This window comes from Lissotriton vulgaris, unplaced genomic scaffold, assembly GCF_964263255.1.
Source record: "Lissotriton vulgaris unplaced genomic scaffold, aLisVul1.2 SCAFFOLD_371, whole genome shotgun sequence".
NCBI classification, from domain to species: Eukaryota; Metazoa; Chordata; class Amphibia; order Caudata; family Salamandridae; genus Lissotriton; species Lissotriton vulgaris.
In genome coordinates, this window is record NW_028253580.1 from 628,895 (window position 1) to 644,272 (window position 15,378).

The 15,378-nt window shown below is 45.4% G+C and overlaps 1 protein-coding gene across 1 annotated transcript in view; it reads right to left on the reverse strand.

The window, feature by feature from the left end:
- Positions 1-4,774: 4,774 nt before the first annotated feature.
- The window catches only part of LOC147660921 (myocardial zonula adherens protein-like), a 500,869-nt gene continuing 490,265 nt past the window's right edge, over positions 4,775-15,378 (reverse strand). The window contains exon 16 of the mRNA XM_086951427.1: positions 4,775-7,282. Coding sequence (XP_086807553.1) covers positions 7,180-7,282 — 103 coding nt within the window. The 3' untranslated portion in view covers positions 4,775-7,179. The remainder of the gene's footprint in view (positions 7,283-15,378) is intronic.

A 15,378-nucleotide genomic window follows, 5' to 3' on the forward strand; every position in this document is an offset into this window, starting at 1 on the left:
CACATTTCTTCAGTTGTTTTAATCAGAGCGGTCTCAGTACTATGAATGCTTCTGAAATCAAATTGGGTAGTATCAAATAGGGAGTGATCAGTCAGGAATTGAGCTATTTGCAGATTTAGATCCTTTTCTAGAACTTTCGCAGAAAAGGTAAGCAGGAGATGGGTCTATAGTTGTTAAGATCATTAGGATCTAAAATGGTCTTTTTCGGTAAAGGCAGAATGCAACGTTCCAGATTCTGGTAAAAGTTCCTGATATTAGCACAGAGTTAAAAAATATTGATTAGACATAATGCGATTGTATCTAATACTTTTGTAGCTATGGATGGGGGCAATAGTCCATTGGGGACCCTGATTTAATAGTGCTGATGAGAGAAGTGACACACGGTGTGGTTTAAGAAGCAAATTGAGAACATTTGGGTGCAGCTGTAGCCCCAAGATCCTTTGAGGTTAAATTAGAGTCAGAGGAGGAGTGTTGGTTAAATGTATTACATATTTTCAACTCTTTCACTGTCACAAAATGTTTGGTCATGATTTGCAATTGTGTTTTTAGGGGCTGAGGTTAAGTTTGTAACCACTTAAAAAAAATCTTTGGCAGAATGATCAGAATCATTTGTGTGAAGTTAGTAGATTTTTCTTTAATAATTATTGCTTTATATTTGTTCAAACACATTTTATACTTTTCTCTATCTACAGTATCATATTCCTTCCTCCACTGTCTCTCCCGTCTCCTACATGCCTGTTTTTGAAGTGTGACTTTCTCAGTGAACCAAGGGGCGGGCGGCTTATTTATTTTAGAAGTAGTCATTTAGACAGGAACTGTAAGAGTTATGGCAGACTTTAGCCAGTTAGTATAGTTTGAGGAATCAACCTCAGGGGTATAAATGACGCAAAGCACAGTGATTGAACAGCTTTATTAAGGAACTTACTGTGCGCTTTATTTAAGGCATAGGTGGTAGTCTTAAAATTAGGAGATTTGTTAAAATTGGATAGATGTTTAAGCTTTATATTGAACAGGACTGCGTGGTGATTGGACTATGTTAGAGGAGTAGGGTCTTTCATGATCACCATGGGATTATTTGTGAACAGACCATCCAGTGTGTGTCCTGCTAAATGGGTGGAGTGCTGAAATATTTAGTTCAGGCCAAAAAGTTTGAGTGTTTCAATTAGAATTTCGGTATCACTATTCTCTGAGTTTTCTAAGTGAAATTTATAATCACCCATCTAAGTAAATTTGTTGTTGATTAGTCCTACTTTAAGTATGGAGCTAACATTGTGAATAATACATTTTCTGAGACCCGGTGGGTAATAGATTAACCTTCCCTTAAATAATTGTTTGGCAGAGAGATTAATTAAGAAAGTAAAGGCTTTACAGTCATCTATAGATGCTGGTTTAATTCTGCCGGCAGCGTATTTCTGTTAAGGGCAATGCCTCCTCCTCGTTTTGATGGTCTATCTATGCGATGCAGGACAAAATTAGGAAGGATGGCAGCCAGTAAACCGGTCCTGAGGATTGATCAGCCCAGGTTTAGGTATAGACTATTCACACTGTGGAACAGAGGCTCGCTGACCACCCAAGTGGTTAGCTAGACGAATGAAGTTAGTAAAGTTGAGTTCCTTCATCTCTGCAAATACTGATCACCTTTATGTGTCTCAAAGGTTTCCAAAACCAGGATATTCATTTAGCACCCCTATTTAATAGCACTAGTTGATTCTATTGCAGATCACTTGACTTCCCGCCTTCCTCGAGACGAATGGATCCCTCGACCCCTCACAGTCCGGCTTCCGAGCCAATCACAGCACCGAGACCGCCCTCATTGCCGCCACCGATGACATTCGAGCCCTGATGGACAACGGAGAAACAGCGGCCCTCATCCTCCTAGACCTCTCCGCAGCATTCGACACTGTCTGCCACCGCACCCTAGTACAGCGCCTCAGCAACGTCGGAATCCAGGACAAGGCGCTGGAATGGATCATCTCCTTCCTCGACGGAAGAACACAGAGAGTCCGTCTACCACCGTACAAGTCAGAGGCCACCGAAGTCATCTGCGGCGTCCCTCAAGGATCCTCACTGAGCCCCACCCTCTTCAACGTCTACATGAGCCCCCTCGCGGCCATCGCATGCCAACACAACCTCAACATAATCTCCTACGCCGACGACACCCAGCTGATCCTCTCCTTGACCAACGACCCCGCCGCCGCCAGAGCCAACCTGCACGAAGGGATGAAAGAGGTAGCCGAGTGGATGACGACCAGCCGCCTGAAACTGAACTCGGACAAGACGGAGGTCCTCATCCTGGGCTCCTCACCCTCCGCCTGGGACGACTCCTGGTGGCCTCCCGCCCTGGGCACCGCACCCAAACCGACAGACCATGCACGCAACCTGGGCTTCATCCTGGACTCCTCCCTCTCCATGACCAGGCAAGTCAACAACGTCTCCTCGGCGTGCTTCAACATCCTACGCATGCTACGGAAGATCTTCTGGTGGATCCCCACCGAGACCAAGAAGACCGTCACCCAGGCCCTCGTCACCAGCCGACTGGACTACGGCAACGCCCTCTACGCCGGTACCACCGCCAAGCTCCAGAAGAGACTCCAGCGGATCCAGAACGCCTCAGCCAGACTCATCCTCGACATCCCACGAACCAGCCACATCTCCGGACATCTGAGAGACCTGCACTGGCTCCCCGTCAACAAAAGAATCACCTTCTGCCTCCTCACCCACGCACACAAAGCCCTACACGACCAAGGCCCGAGCTACCTCAACAGCCGAATCAACTTCTACGCTCCCAAACGCCACCTCCGATCAGCCAACCACGCCCTCGCCGCCGTCCCCCGCATCCGAAGAGCGACTACAGGAGGAAGGTCCTTCTCCTACCTGGCCGCCAAGACCTGGAACTCCCTCCCGACCGACCTGCGCCTGACCCAAGACCACCTCTCCTTCAGGAAGAAGCTGAAGACCTGGCTGTTCGAGCAGTAGCGGCACCCCCCCACCCCCAGCGCCTTGAGATCCTACGGGTATGTAGTGCGCTCTATAAATGTCATTGATTGATTGATTGATTGACTTGTACACTGATGATGGGCAATTCTACAAAACATGAGTGTTACAGGATAGTCAAAACTTTAGCGACCTGAAAATCAACTGAAGAATGTTGAAAGCGGCATCTAATGGCACTAATAGATTAGTTAATTCAATCCATTAGCCTTCTAGCGGAGTTTGACCTCACAATATTAGCTGTCAATTCAGTAAAAAAAAATCTTAGTGTAAACTTTGCTTTTGATATGGCATTTAAGTCTTAGTCAGATCTATGGTTCGGAGTTGCTTTTTCAGTTATGCAACTTCAATAAATAAACTACTGTGATTTTTGACTAAGTCAACCAATTTAATTGCAGACACAATAATGGACTGTTCCAATCTTACCAACGCCTTTCTCAAGATGTTGCGGCTTGTCAGAACCTGGCTGAGCACAAGGCACATGCCTATAAGAAGATACACAGATTATTCTCTCCATTCCTGAGAATTTCACCTTCCCGGAGGACAAAATCAGTGCAAACATTATGGACAGTGTCAAATGGATGAACGAAAACGGTTTTAAGCTCAACAGCGATATAACTAAGCTCGTGGTATTCGGTAACAGTTGATCTCTATGGTCTCCTTCCAGTTCACTGACTGTACTCGGAAATGCTCCCATTCTGACTCCCACTTCAAAGAAATCTAGGCGTCATCTTCAATCATAATCCTGCCTTTGGTAATCAAGGTAATTAGTTAGTGTCTACCCTGCTTCATGACACTCAGAACTCTTGAGAAGCTAATTAGAATTCTTACGATTTCCTCCAGTAAAAAAGTGGTAAATTTTTTATTCACCTCAAGACTGGATTATGCCAACTCTCTTTACCTTGCTTTTCCTCACTGTTTGCTTAATCGATTGCATTTCATTCAGAATACTGCACCCCAGCAACGTTTGAAAATACCTAAATGGCAATAATTCTCAACCACCTAATTTTCACTTCATCCTAGGAAGAGATCGACCTTTAAATCTCTCACAAACTCTGGGCCAGTATGCATCAGATAGATTCAATCCTATTGCCTTGTTTACTGCAATCTGATCACAATCCTGCGCTTCTCACACTAGCCTAATGTGGATGCTCTTTCTTCCATGGAGCCATGAAATACTGGAATTCTCTGCCTGCATTGAATCTATATTTTAGGGAAAATAACTGAAAATCTGGCTGTTCACTCTCTAACTCTCTCTTCTCGCCCTGAAACTGGTTATTTTCAGAGCCGGGATACCCTCTATCAGCATGCTTTACAAAACACAAATCAAATTAAGGATAATTTTTTCGACAACAGGACATCATAAACTTACTTACTTAATTCCATGGTAGTGTGAGGTTAAAGCCCTGCCCTAATGCAATCCATAATGTTCTCAACAGGCTTGGACTATGGAGAAGGTCTCAATAAGAACAGCTATGCACAACTATGTTGCTGCACAACTCTACTGCTCACAGCAGCTACTGTGTGCATGGCATCGAGGGCTAATCTGGTGTATTGCTCTTTCATGGAGCTATATACAGATCGTGCAAGGCCCAGCATGGATACGTCTGCAGATCAGTAGCGCAGCACAACTGCTTCGGTCTAGCATTGTCTCTCATCAGTGGCACACATACATATTTGCTTTGTTGGTGGGTTTAGTAGGGAAGTTCACACATGATGGGTATTTAGCAAACTTTTTAATGGATGAGCCCAAATTGTTCTCATTATGAGAAGGTCTAAACATGTAAGTGATGCAACATTTATTAGACAGGTGTGCTTTTTTGATTTTATGCTTCTAGGCTTTACATACATACAACTGGTAATTTTACATATGAAGTGAAAAAGACGTGAAACACTGTATGCCATTTAAATGGAGCAATAATCAAACTCCCTGATACTTCTGAATAGGTTATGTCTTTGGCCTGCCTCGTGTGAATGTTGTGATACGTATATGTATTAAAGGCAATGTCTCAATGAAAAAATATGAGCATGCCTTCGTTATCAGAATAATTGATAAATAAGACACTACTTCTTTGAAAGGAAATGTGCATCATCTAGTGGGGCCAATTTTTGAGCAGGAGGTACACCTTTTATCCTGAATCAATCAGCTCTGATATTTCACCGTGCCTTTCAATCCAACTGATTAAAGCCTCAGCAAAATAAGGCAACAGAACGAGTTTGTACTTTCAACTTTCATATACATTTTCAAAGCCTACTGTTGAGACCTCTCTAGCGCTGCTCAGTCAAAATGTAACAGTTCTGGGACTGTCTACACAAAGTGCAACATCTCTGATGCAGTTTACACAAAGTAAAACAGTTCTGGCGGTGCCTACACAAAGTATAACATCACTAGCGCTGCCAACGCAGTGTAACACCACTAGTGCTGCCTACACAAAGTATAACATGGCAGGCGCTCCTTACACAAAGTGTAACACCACTAGCGCTGCCAACACAGTATAACACCACTAGCGCTGCCAACACAGTGTAACACCACTAGCGCTGCCAACACAGTGTAACACCACTAGTGCTGCCTACACAACACAGTGTAACACCACTAGTGCTGCCTACACAACACAGTGTAACACCACTAGTGCTGCCTACACAAAGTGTAACACCACTAGCACTGCCAACACAGTGTAACACCACTAGCACTGCCTACACAAAGTGTAACATTACTAGCGCTGCCAACACAGTGTAACACCACTAGCGCTGCCAACAGAGTTTAACACCACTAGTGCTGCCTACACAAAGTGTAACATCTCAGGCCCTCCCTACGCAAAGTAGAACATATCAGGGTCTCTACACAATGCATAACATCTTAGCGCTGCCAACACAGTGTAACATCACTAGTGCGGCCTCCACAAATTCTAACAGGTCTCTGTCACTGCTTAGACAGAGCGTAATATCGCTGCTGCTCCCTACAAACGTGCAACATCTCTGGTGATGTGTACACAAAGTTTTGTTTACATTTTAAGCAAAAGAAATGTTTGCAACACAGTTGCCAACCTTTTGTAGCTCATTATGGATGCATGTGTGACACTGGCTGCTTCCTGGACCTCAAGAAGGCAACCTTTCAGCTAAAGTATAATTTAGTTTCATTGCTGCGTGATGCAAATGTTTTCCATCGTGTGACTACTCCCTGTCTGCAAAGTGCCCTCGCAAAACAGGCCAGTAGCATCTCAAAAATGTACTATTCATCGTATATCTTTTCACAGGCAGATAGCCGTCGCCCATCACCCTATAATGAGTCTTCCACCAAGGCTCCACCCTTGCAGTGTGAAACAAGTGCACTCTGAGTTCCATAGTGTGCGCCTACTTGAGTGTCTAGCCCGGTCAGTAGCCTGTCGGAGTGTGTGCCTACTTGAGTGCCTAGCCCGGTCAGTAGCCTGTCGGAGTGTGTGCCTTCTTGAGTGCCTAGCCCGGTCAGTAGCCTGTCGGAGTGTGTGCCTACTTGAGTGACTAGCCCGGTCAGTAGCCTGTCGGAGTGTGTGCCTACTTGAGTGCCTAGCCCGGTCAGTAGCCTGTCGGAGTGTGTGCCTACTTGAGTGCCTAGCCCGGTCAGTAGCCTGTCGGAGTGTGTGCCTACTTGAGTGCCTAGCCCTGGTCAGTAGCCTGCACATTGGTCTCCTGCATGACAATTGACACCGCTGCTATCGAGCCACGTGGACCAGCCTAAGTTATTGCCTGTCCGTATAAGGGCAAAGGAATATCACTAATGTAATACAACCTAATAGTGGCCATGAAGTTAACAACGTTTAACACAACAGGTTCAATTATATAGTGCTTATATACACAAATAGTAATATAAATAAAATATCTTTCTTACAGAAATAGCATTTAGGCCTATGCCATGTGGAAACAATTTTGGCAAAAACACACAGGATGTTCTCTTAGTCGAGTACTTGAACAATTCCATGGTTAGCTCTTGTAGTGCCCCTTTGAAGGTAGCCAAGCTTAATCTAGGCAGGCTCGAGAGCACAAGGGTGTGAGGTTGAGTTCACAGTTTGCGGAAGATGTTGAATATGGGACCCAGGTGAAGTAGTCTCTGTATCTGGGAGCGCCATATCTCACTCTCCGCTGCCATTTGACGGCAGAAGTTCAGAACACTGGCCCTCGTGTAAGGGATGCGGTGAAGGCTAGCTTGTCTTCTTAGGTTGCCTCTGTGTTCTCCGCAGATAACTGAAGAACTCTCATATACGGGGTGTAGGATTTTCGCAAGAGGCTTGTGGTTTCAATTGCTCTGCCGCTGATGCTATTGGAGAAGGAAAAGGAAATAAGCCTTATAAAACAATCAAAGTAACAACTACCCCTTTTTACCCCCTTTTTGTAGCTACCTTCATACTTGCATATCTAAAACCTTTAGTTCTTCCAAAATATGTTTTAATATTGACACTCAAAGAGGGAAAGTTACTCACCACAATACCAATGATCCTCTTCAGTGAAAGACTCCTTGATATTACAAACTCATTGGGAATCCTGAAGATACCTGGAGTCTCAAGGCTACTGATTGTAAATGAACTATCAGAGGGGGGCCTGCATGCTCCACTCACCTGCATGCCTTAGTCTAGTTGTTATTTTAAGAAGAAAAGTGGTTCCTGTGGAATAGATACTGGATAATAAATTCAAAAAGAACGTAAATTACGTATATTAGAACAGGGGTTGGGTGAGATGTCAAAGAGAAAGAACTACCAATATACCGGTAGAGTTGTTCAATGAGTTGTATTGAAAAATTGAATTGTAGTAAAAAGTTTCATACATAACGCAAAATTATTTACAGTTGTGTAAAGGTGTCCCAAGGGAAAATATGAACCAAAACATTAGAATACCATATGTGAAAAAAATTGCATACGTGCAAGGTTTCGATAATTTGTTCTTCATAAAAGCGACCACTTTCTTGCATCAAAATACATAACATACATAACATCTATACAATCATAGAGTGCTATATTCAAAGGTTCCCTTTTGTTAATTGTCGATGGCGTTTCGCCCCTAGCATGGGTATTGGGTCTCTTCAGCACCTAAGCAGGGGCGTAACACAGGCCCCTGCAGCCCACGCAGTGCGGGGGGCCCCGTGCTCCTGGGGGCCCCTCTCTCTCTCTCTTAATTAATTACATGGTTAGTGTGCACGCCAGGCCCCGGCCGGGCCTCTGAGAGGCTTTTCGTAATGAAATGGTGCGCGGCGGCGCGCAGTTATTTCCGCGTCTGCGCAATCTTCAGGGTGGGGGCATAGGGGTGGGGCTGGTCACTGGTGACCAATTGTCTTCGGCATTGCGCAGCGCAATTGAAAGTGCGCGTGGGCGTGACTTGTGAGGCCTCCCTAGTAGAGCACTGATGTTAGCTTTATCCTCACGACCGACGCAGCTAACCTTTAAAATGAAATACTTCAAGAGCAGTTTTACGCTCCAAATGTTTCCTATTATGATCGCGCACACCGCACAGTAGTCGGGCTGAGATGGAAGCAGCAGATTGGATTGGGTAATTTTTGGTGTGCAGAAGAAGCAACGGGAGCGCCGGGCGAGCAGCGTTGATCTTCATGGGATCATTAGATACGCATTACAAGAGCCTTGTTGATTTTCCTTGGGCTGAACAGATCAGATGTGAATGTGATCATCCGGCCCGCAAGTGCACTGACGCCTGATATAAAACACTTTAGCGCTACCAAAATTAAAAGTGTGCTATTGGCGTGAAATGTGAGGCATCCCATGACCCAGCCAGTCTACGGTACTGAGAAGGACCGTCACAGTGACATCCAGTTCGAGCCAGGCTCGAGCTTTCAAGGGCACGCCCACCGCTACAAATTCAAAGTGCAAGCCCTGGCCTGGCATATTTCATGCCTGCATCTTGTCCATTGCCATATCAGCAGAGTTGAATCAGCAAACCTAGATCGCCCTTTAAGTAGTACAGACAGGTAAGCGAATCCAACTAACGCCAGCTTTTGTACATACTAAATGGGCTAGTATTAAATAATGGCATCTGGTGGCATGTTAAATTGGCTCCAAGTGGACGTCATGCTTTCATGTAAGGTAGAAATACTGTCTGTTTTTCTGACAAATTAGACAGAAATGCCTTGATGGAATATTTACTTTCATTTTCATGTTTAAAAAACACAAAAACGTCGTAATTATTGTGGTGTCTGTTGCCTTTGAGGAAGCATTTCTGGTCCACTGTTAATGTGAGCACAAGTCTAATACTGGACACCCTCGGGTTCTCAGAACTTTCGAGAGTTGGACGAGCCAAAAACATTGAACAGGACAGCCCAGCCAAAAAGATAATAGGGTTAGTCCTGGCCTTCCGAGCTTATGCAGGTACTGAAGCATGTAAACTGTGCAGCAAACACCATGTAAAAATACGATACTCTTTAAAGTTCAAAAAAGTGTATTTAACATGCAGAAGCCTTTCACCTTAGTACATTGGATTATATCGCTGCCTTTAGGAGCATTTGATTGTTTTTAAACATGAACTCAGAAACATTGATGCCTTTCCCTCTCAAGGGCAATGCCGTTAGTAACCTAAGATAAAGGTCAATTGTGATGAACACCTTATATGTACCACAGATTCATATTATAAATGGAGCAACATTATACTATATTAAATCAAACATGAAAGAAGATTCTGATTTTATGAATTTCAAGGAGCTCTCATTTGTGATAATGAAGAAAGGGGCAAAAAAAAGTATTTGCTTAGGATCACACACTTTGGTCTTGTAGAGAAGCGCGAATTGATCCCACACTTAGTATTTTCACATTTGTGCAATGCAGCCACCAGATGGGTATCTCTTTTTCTCTCCTGAAACGTAAATACTTTGTCTTTACTTCTTGGCACATGAGGTTAGAGCATAGGTATTACACAGTCCAGAAGCCTCAGGTTGTACTTTTCATTGGGTGCTCACATGTACAAACATCTCACATGAAGTGATTCTGATTCAAATGCCCAATTATTACACTTGCCAAAGCAGCAGGATGCCTTTAATATGTCAATAATGCCCACTATTATATGAGGGCCACCATTGTGCCAAGGCTGGACTCCATAGCAGCCAGAAAGCCCACCATATATTAGTCAATTATTATGCGAGGGGCGTACACTATTATATCAGGGATGACTGTAATTAGTCTGCTCATGCTCTTAATCAATCAATATATCAATCAATCAACACATTTGTATAGCGCGGTACTCACCTGCTAGGGTCTCAAGGCGCTGGGAGGAGGGGGGTCGCTACTGCTCGAACAGCCAGGTCTTGAGTTGTTTCCTGAAGGAGAGATGGTCCTGGGTCAGCCGTAGGTGGGTGGGGAGGGAGTTCAATGTCTTGGTCGCCAGGTAGGAGGAGGATCTTCCTCCGGCGGTGGTTTTGCGAGTTCGTGGGACGGTGGTGAGGGCGAGGCTGGCGGATCGGAGCTGGCGGGTAGGTGTGTAGAATGTGAGGCGGCTGTTGAGGTATTTGGGGCCCATGTCGTGGAGAGCCTTGTGTGCGTGGGTGAGGAGTCTAAACGTGATCCTCTTGCTGACGGGGAGCCAGTGCAGGTCTTTCAGATGGGCAGACATGTGGCTTTGACGGGGGATGTCCAGGATGAGTCGTGCAGAAGCGTTCTGTATGCGCTGGAGTCTTTTCTGGAGTTTGGCTGCGGTTCCAGCGTAGAGGGTGTTCCCGTAGTCCAGTCGGCTGGTGACGAGGGCCTGGGTGACCGTCTTCCTGGTTTCGGTGGGGATCTACCGGAAGATCTTTCGGAGCATGCGCAGGGTGTTAAAACATGATGACGAGACGGCGTTGACTTGCTTGGTCATAATGAGGGAGGAGTCCAGGATGAAGCCCAGGTTGCATGCATGATCTGTTGGCTTGGGGGCGGTGCCCAGGGCAGGGGGCCAGCAGGAGTCGTCCCAGGCAGAGGGGGATGGTCGCAGGATGAGGACTTCCATCTTGTCTGAGTTCAGTTTCAGACGGCTGAGCCTCATCCATTCCGCGACGTCTTTCATTCCTTCCTGGAGGCTGGCTCTGGCGGTGGCAGGGTCGTTGGAGAGGGAAAGTATCAGCTGGGTGTCGTCAGTGTAGGAGATGATGGTTAGGTTGTGCGATGGCTGCAAGGTGGCTCATGTAGATGTTGAAGAGGGTGGGGCTGAGCGAGGATCCTTGCCGAACACCGCAGATGACTTCGGTGGATCGGAACGGGGGGAGGCGGACTCTCTGAGTTCTTCCGGCGAGGAACGAGATGATCCACTCCAAGGCCGTTCCTTGGATTCTGGTGTTTCTGAGGCGCTGTATCAGGGTGCGGTGGCATACGGGGTCGAAGGCTGCTTAGAGGTCCAGGAGGATGAGGGCAGCTGTTTCCCCGTTGTCGAGCAGGGACCTGATGTCGTCGGTGGCTGCGATGAGGGCGGTCTCGGTGCTGTGGTTTGCTCGGAAACCGGACTGCGAGGGGTCGAGGGATCAGTTTGTCTCGAGGAAGGCGGAGAGTTGTTTGTTGACGGTCTTCTCGATGACTTTGGCAGGAAAAGGGAGGAGCGAGATGGGGCGGAAGTTCTTGAGGTCCGTGGGGTCCGCAGTGGGTTTCTTCAGGAGGGCGCTGAGCTCGGCATGTTTCCAGCTCTCCGGGAAGGTGGCGGATGATGGCTGCCCGTATGCCACAACTATCAACAAATGCCCAACATAGTCAGGGATGACAATTATTAAGCCATTGCCACTGTTAAGCCATAAACAGACACAAGTGTGCCATAGATTAACCCGTTGTGATTCAAGGATTGCATTTACTGTTAGTGGTCCTTGACACAGGCATCGTTTGCAAGGAGTTTTACACTGGTCATCAGGGAGGGAGGAATCCTTCTCTTTGTGCAGCTTTAGTTCTAGGAACTGTGAGAACATTTGCCACGGGTGTTTGTGTATGTAAAAGTACCAAGCCATTTAAAACAAGCACTGGCAAAGCCAATAAGTCTCAGCAGTGAAACCTTTTGGCTTTGCCAATGCTTTTTTGCTAGCCAGCCAAGGCAGAGTAACAATATTAAAAGCGGTGGCTTCGCTGCCAGGCAGGAATAAAGCTGCCCTGGATGATTCATCACTGACTTTCATTCGACTCACACAGCAAGTGCATATCAGCCTTTCTAAGCTTCAAGGATGCAGTCCACATCAGAGCTCCCTTCTTCCCCTCATCCCAGCAAACTGTTCAACCTCCGAATCCTGGCAAGGCCGACTAAGCTGTTAATCCTTTGGGGGTCAATATCATGAGGGCCATATCACGAGATTAATAAGAATATCACAAGGTGAATAAACCTATCGTGAGATGAATAAAAATGTCATGTGAATAAATATGAGATGCACAAGGTGAGGTACTATGAGATGAATAAAAATGAACACATCAAATTATCATATACAGATATACATATCCCCTACGGGTAAGTGGTGTAACGATAGTACCCGTGGTGCAGGGGGTCCCCTGAGCTCCCGGTGACCCCCTCTGGCACTGTGCATGGGCGGCAGGCTTCAATGGGTCTGGGGCATGGCGGCCCCCTCAATGTAACTTGCAGGGGGGCCCCCATAAGTTTCGTTACGCCACTGGACCTAAGACGTGGGACATCTAATTTGCCAAGGGCGCTAGAATACTGGTGAGGTTGGTGCAAACCGTGTAAGCCGTATTCTGATGTGTCCAGGGTGATTTCTTTTGTGGATGGCTGGTGAAGCACTGCATCTGTCAGTCCTCTCCTCGGTTCAATGAGTCCTTGAACCGAGGAGAGGACCGACAGATGCAGTCCTTCACTAGCCATCCACAAAAGAAATCACCCTGGACACGCAGTCACTGCCCATAAGCACCCGCTTTGGAATAAATACCAATTAAAGAAGCCTGCTGCACATCGGACGGCTTCTGACAAGGAGAGGACAGCCATTGTGACCCCACCTAGATCTGCTAGACCCACGCCCTCATTAGGGAACCCAGCTGGGTTGCTTAGTGAGTACTTTTATTTCACAATTACACGGTTTGCACCAACCTCACCAGTATTCTAGCGCCCTTGGCAAATGAGATGTCCCACATCCTAGGTCCTGAAGAGACCCTATACCCATGCTAGGGCCGAAACACCGTCGACAATTAAGAAAAGCGAACCTTTGAATATAGCACTATGATTGTATAGATGTTATGTATTTTGATGAAAGAAAGTGGTTGCTTTTATGAACAACAAATTATTGAAACCTTGCACGTATACAATTTTTTCACATATGTTATTCGAATGTTTTGGTTCATATTTTCACTTGGGACACCTTTACACAACTGTAAATAATTTTGCGTTATGTATGAAACTTTTTACTACAATTCAATTTTTCAATACAACTCATTTAACAGCTGTACTGTTCTATTGGTAGTTCTTTCTCTTTGACATCTCACCCAACCCCTGTTCTAATATACGTAATTTACTTTCTTTTTGAATTTATTATCCAGTATCTATTCCACAGGAACCACTGTTCTTCTTAAAATAATTTACTACCCTGGTTCCGTTGTGAGTAGGGTCCCCTTGTTTTCCTTTTCGATTAGTCTAGTTGTTAGCATGTCACATGTGAGCCTCACTCTCCGCTCTCTCGCCTACAGCCACAGACTGCAATCGGTTATCAAACCCCAGATGGCGGCTTCTAGCACATCTTGTGCTGATGGTCTCATTGCCTCTGCCCTGTCATTAGGCGCAAAATGACCAGTGATCTAGGTGCAAAGGTGATCTAGGTGCTAGGGCCAAATAATTAGTGCAGCTTGCAAGACAGTCAGTGATCTGGGTGCTGATATCATCCAGCCTAAATGTTTCATACAGGAAGTGAAAAGTTACGTAAATGCCATCAGTGGATATGTTCTTTAGAACTTGTTCAGTGCATTTGAAACCCTAATAGGTGCTTAACAAAACTGATGGAAAAACCTGGAATATTTATTATTATTAAATATCAGAAATTTATACCAGTTAGCCTGTAAAAAAATCCATCATTTTGTTCTTCTCCCATTTATTTACTCTGTCTATCCAGTGCTCTGTGCCATAAAAGTCAATCTGTCAGGACACCTTTCTGTATGTAAGGCCTCCGTGCAGATGCACAGAGTAGATATATAGGAAATATGAGAGCATATTATTCAATCGGTTTCGGAACCATAGCTTACTATTTTAGATTACACATTGTTCCGGCAGAATAACATGTTGTAACTGTATTACATATTAATAGCGCTATCAAAATCAAATCAAATTTGCAGACGTCTGGGCTGAAAAAAACACTTGTGAAGTTTAGTTCTGGTTATCTAGTGCCTTTGTGACATCTTTGAATTATGAAATGTAGCCTTCCTGATCTCAAATTAAGTTAATTCCAAAAGCGATACACATCTCACACCCTGTACCTCTATATGGACACTGCCTGCAAGCAGCTACTTCAACAGACTGACCCCTCAGCGCCGGGATTGGGACAGTGGATACTAAGGGCTGGCAATAGGAGACATTGGTTTGAGTGCATTCCAATAACATCCTTTCCATTAGAAGGGAACACGGAGAATTGGAGGAGCGATGCTCCAAAGGAGGCTGCTTTAAGGAAGGAGATTTGTTTTGAAGTCCAATTGTTTAAAATGAAGACCCCGCGTAGTGGAGGCAACAGAGATCTTATCTTGTCTTCTATAGCAAAGAAAAGGACTTAGCATTATGCATTTCTTATACATGAAGCTATGGAATAGTGTTGCCACAAAGCATAAATTCTAGACACAAACCAAACATCTTTGCTGCAAAGTTGGAAGAGGGAAGTTTCGAAATGTTATTAGGATTAACTAAAGACTGGCTGAGTTACCCTTTAAAATACCCTGCTTAACTAACTCCAAGGAGGTAACCTGCATGGATCAGAGGAAGTTACACCTAAGTTATGGAGAGTGTTGGGCTAAGATCCATCTTTATCTTCTCCAGCCTTAGTGGCACCAGTCTATTGCTGATACACTTCGAAGTGGACATTGCTTGATGACCTAAAACACAGTTATTGACTGTGGTATAAGAAATAATCAATCAATCAATCAATCAATCAGGGATTTGTGAAGCGTGCTACTCACCGGTAAGGGTCTCAATGCGCTTTGGGGGAGGAGGTGTGTGCAGCTTCCTGAAGGTGTGCAGAGTGGGGGAAGGTCTGATATTGATCGGGAGCTTGTTTCAGGTCTTTGCCGTAATGTAGGAGTAGGCTCTTCCGCCCGCTCTGGCTCTGCGGAGGGGTGGGGTTTTGGTGAGGGCGAGGTCAGTGGAGCGGAGGTCTCTCTTGGGTACGTGGAACGAGACTCTTTCGTTGAGGTATTGGGTTCAGTTGTTGTAGAGGGATTTGTAGGCATGTGTGAATAGCTTGAATGTTACTCTCTTCTCAATGGGGAGCCAGTG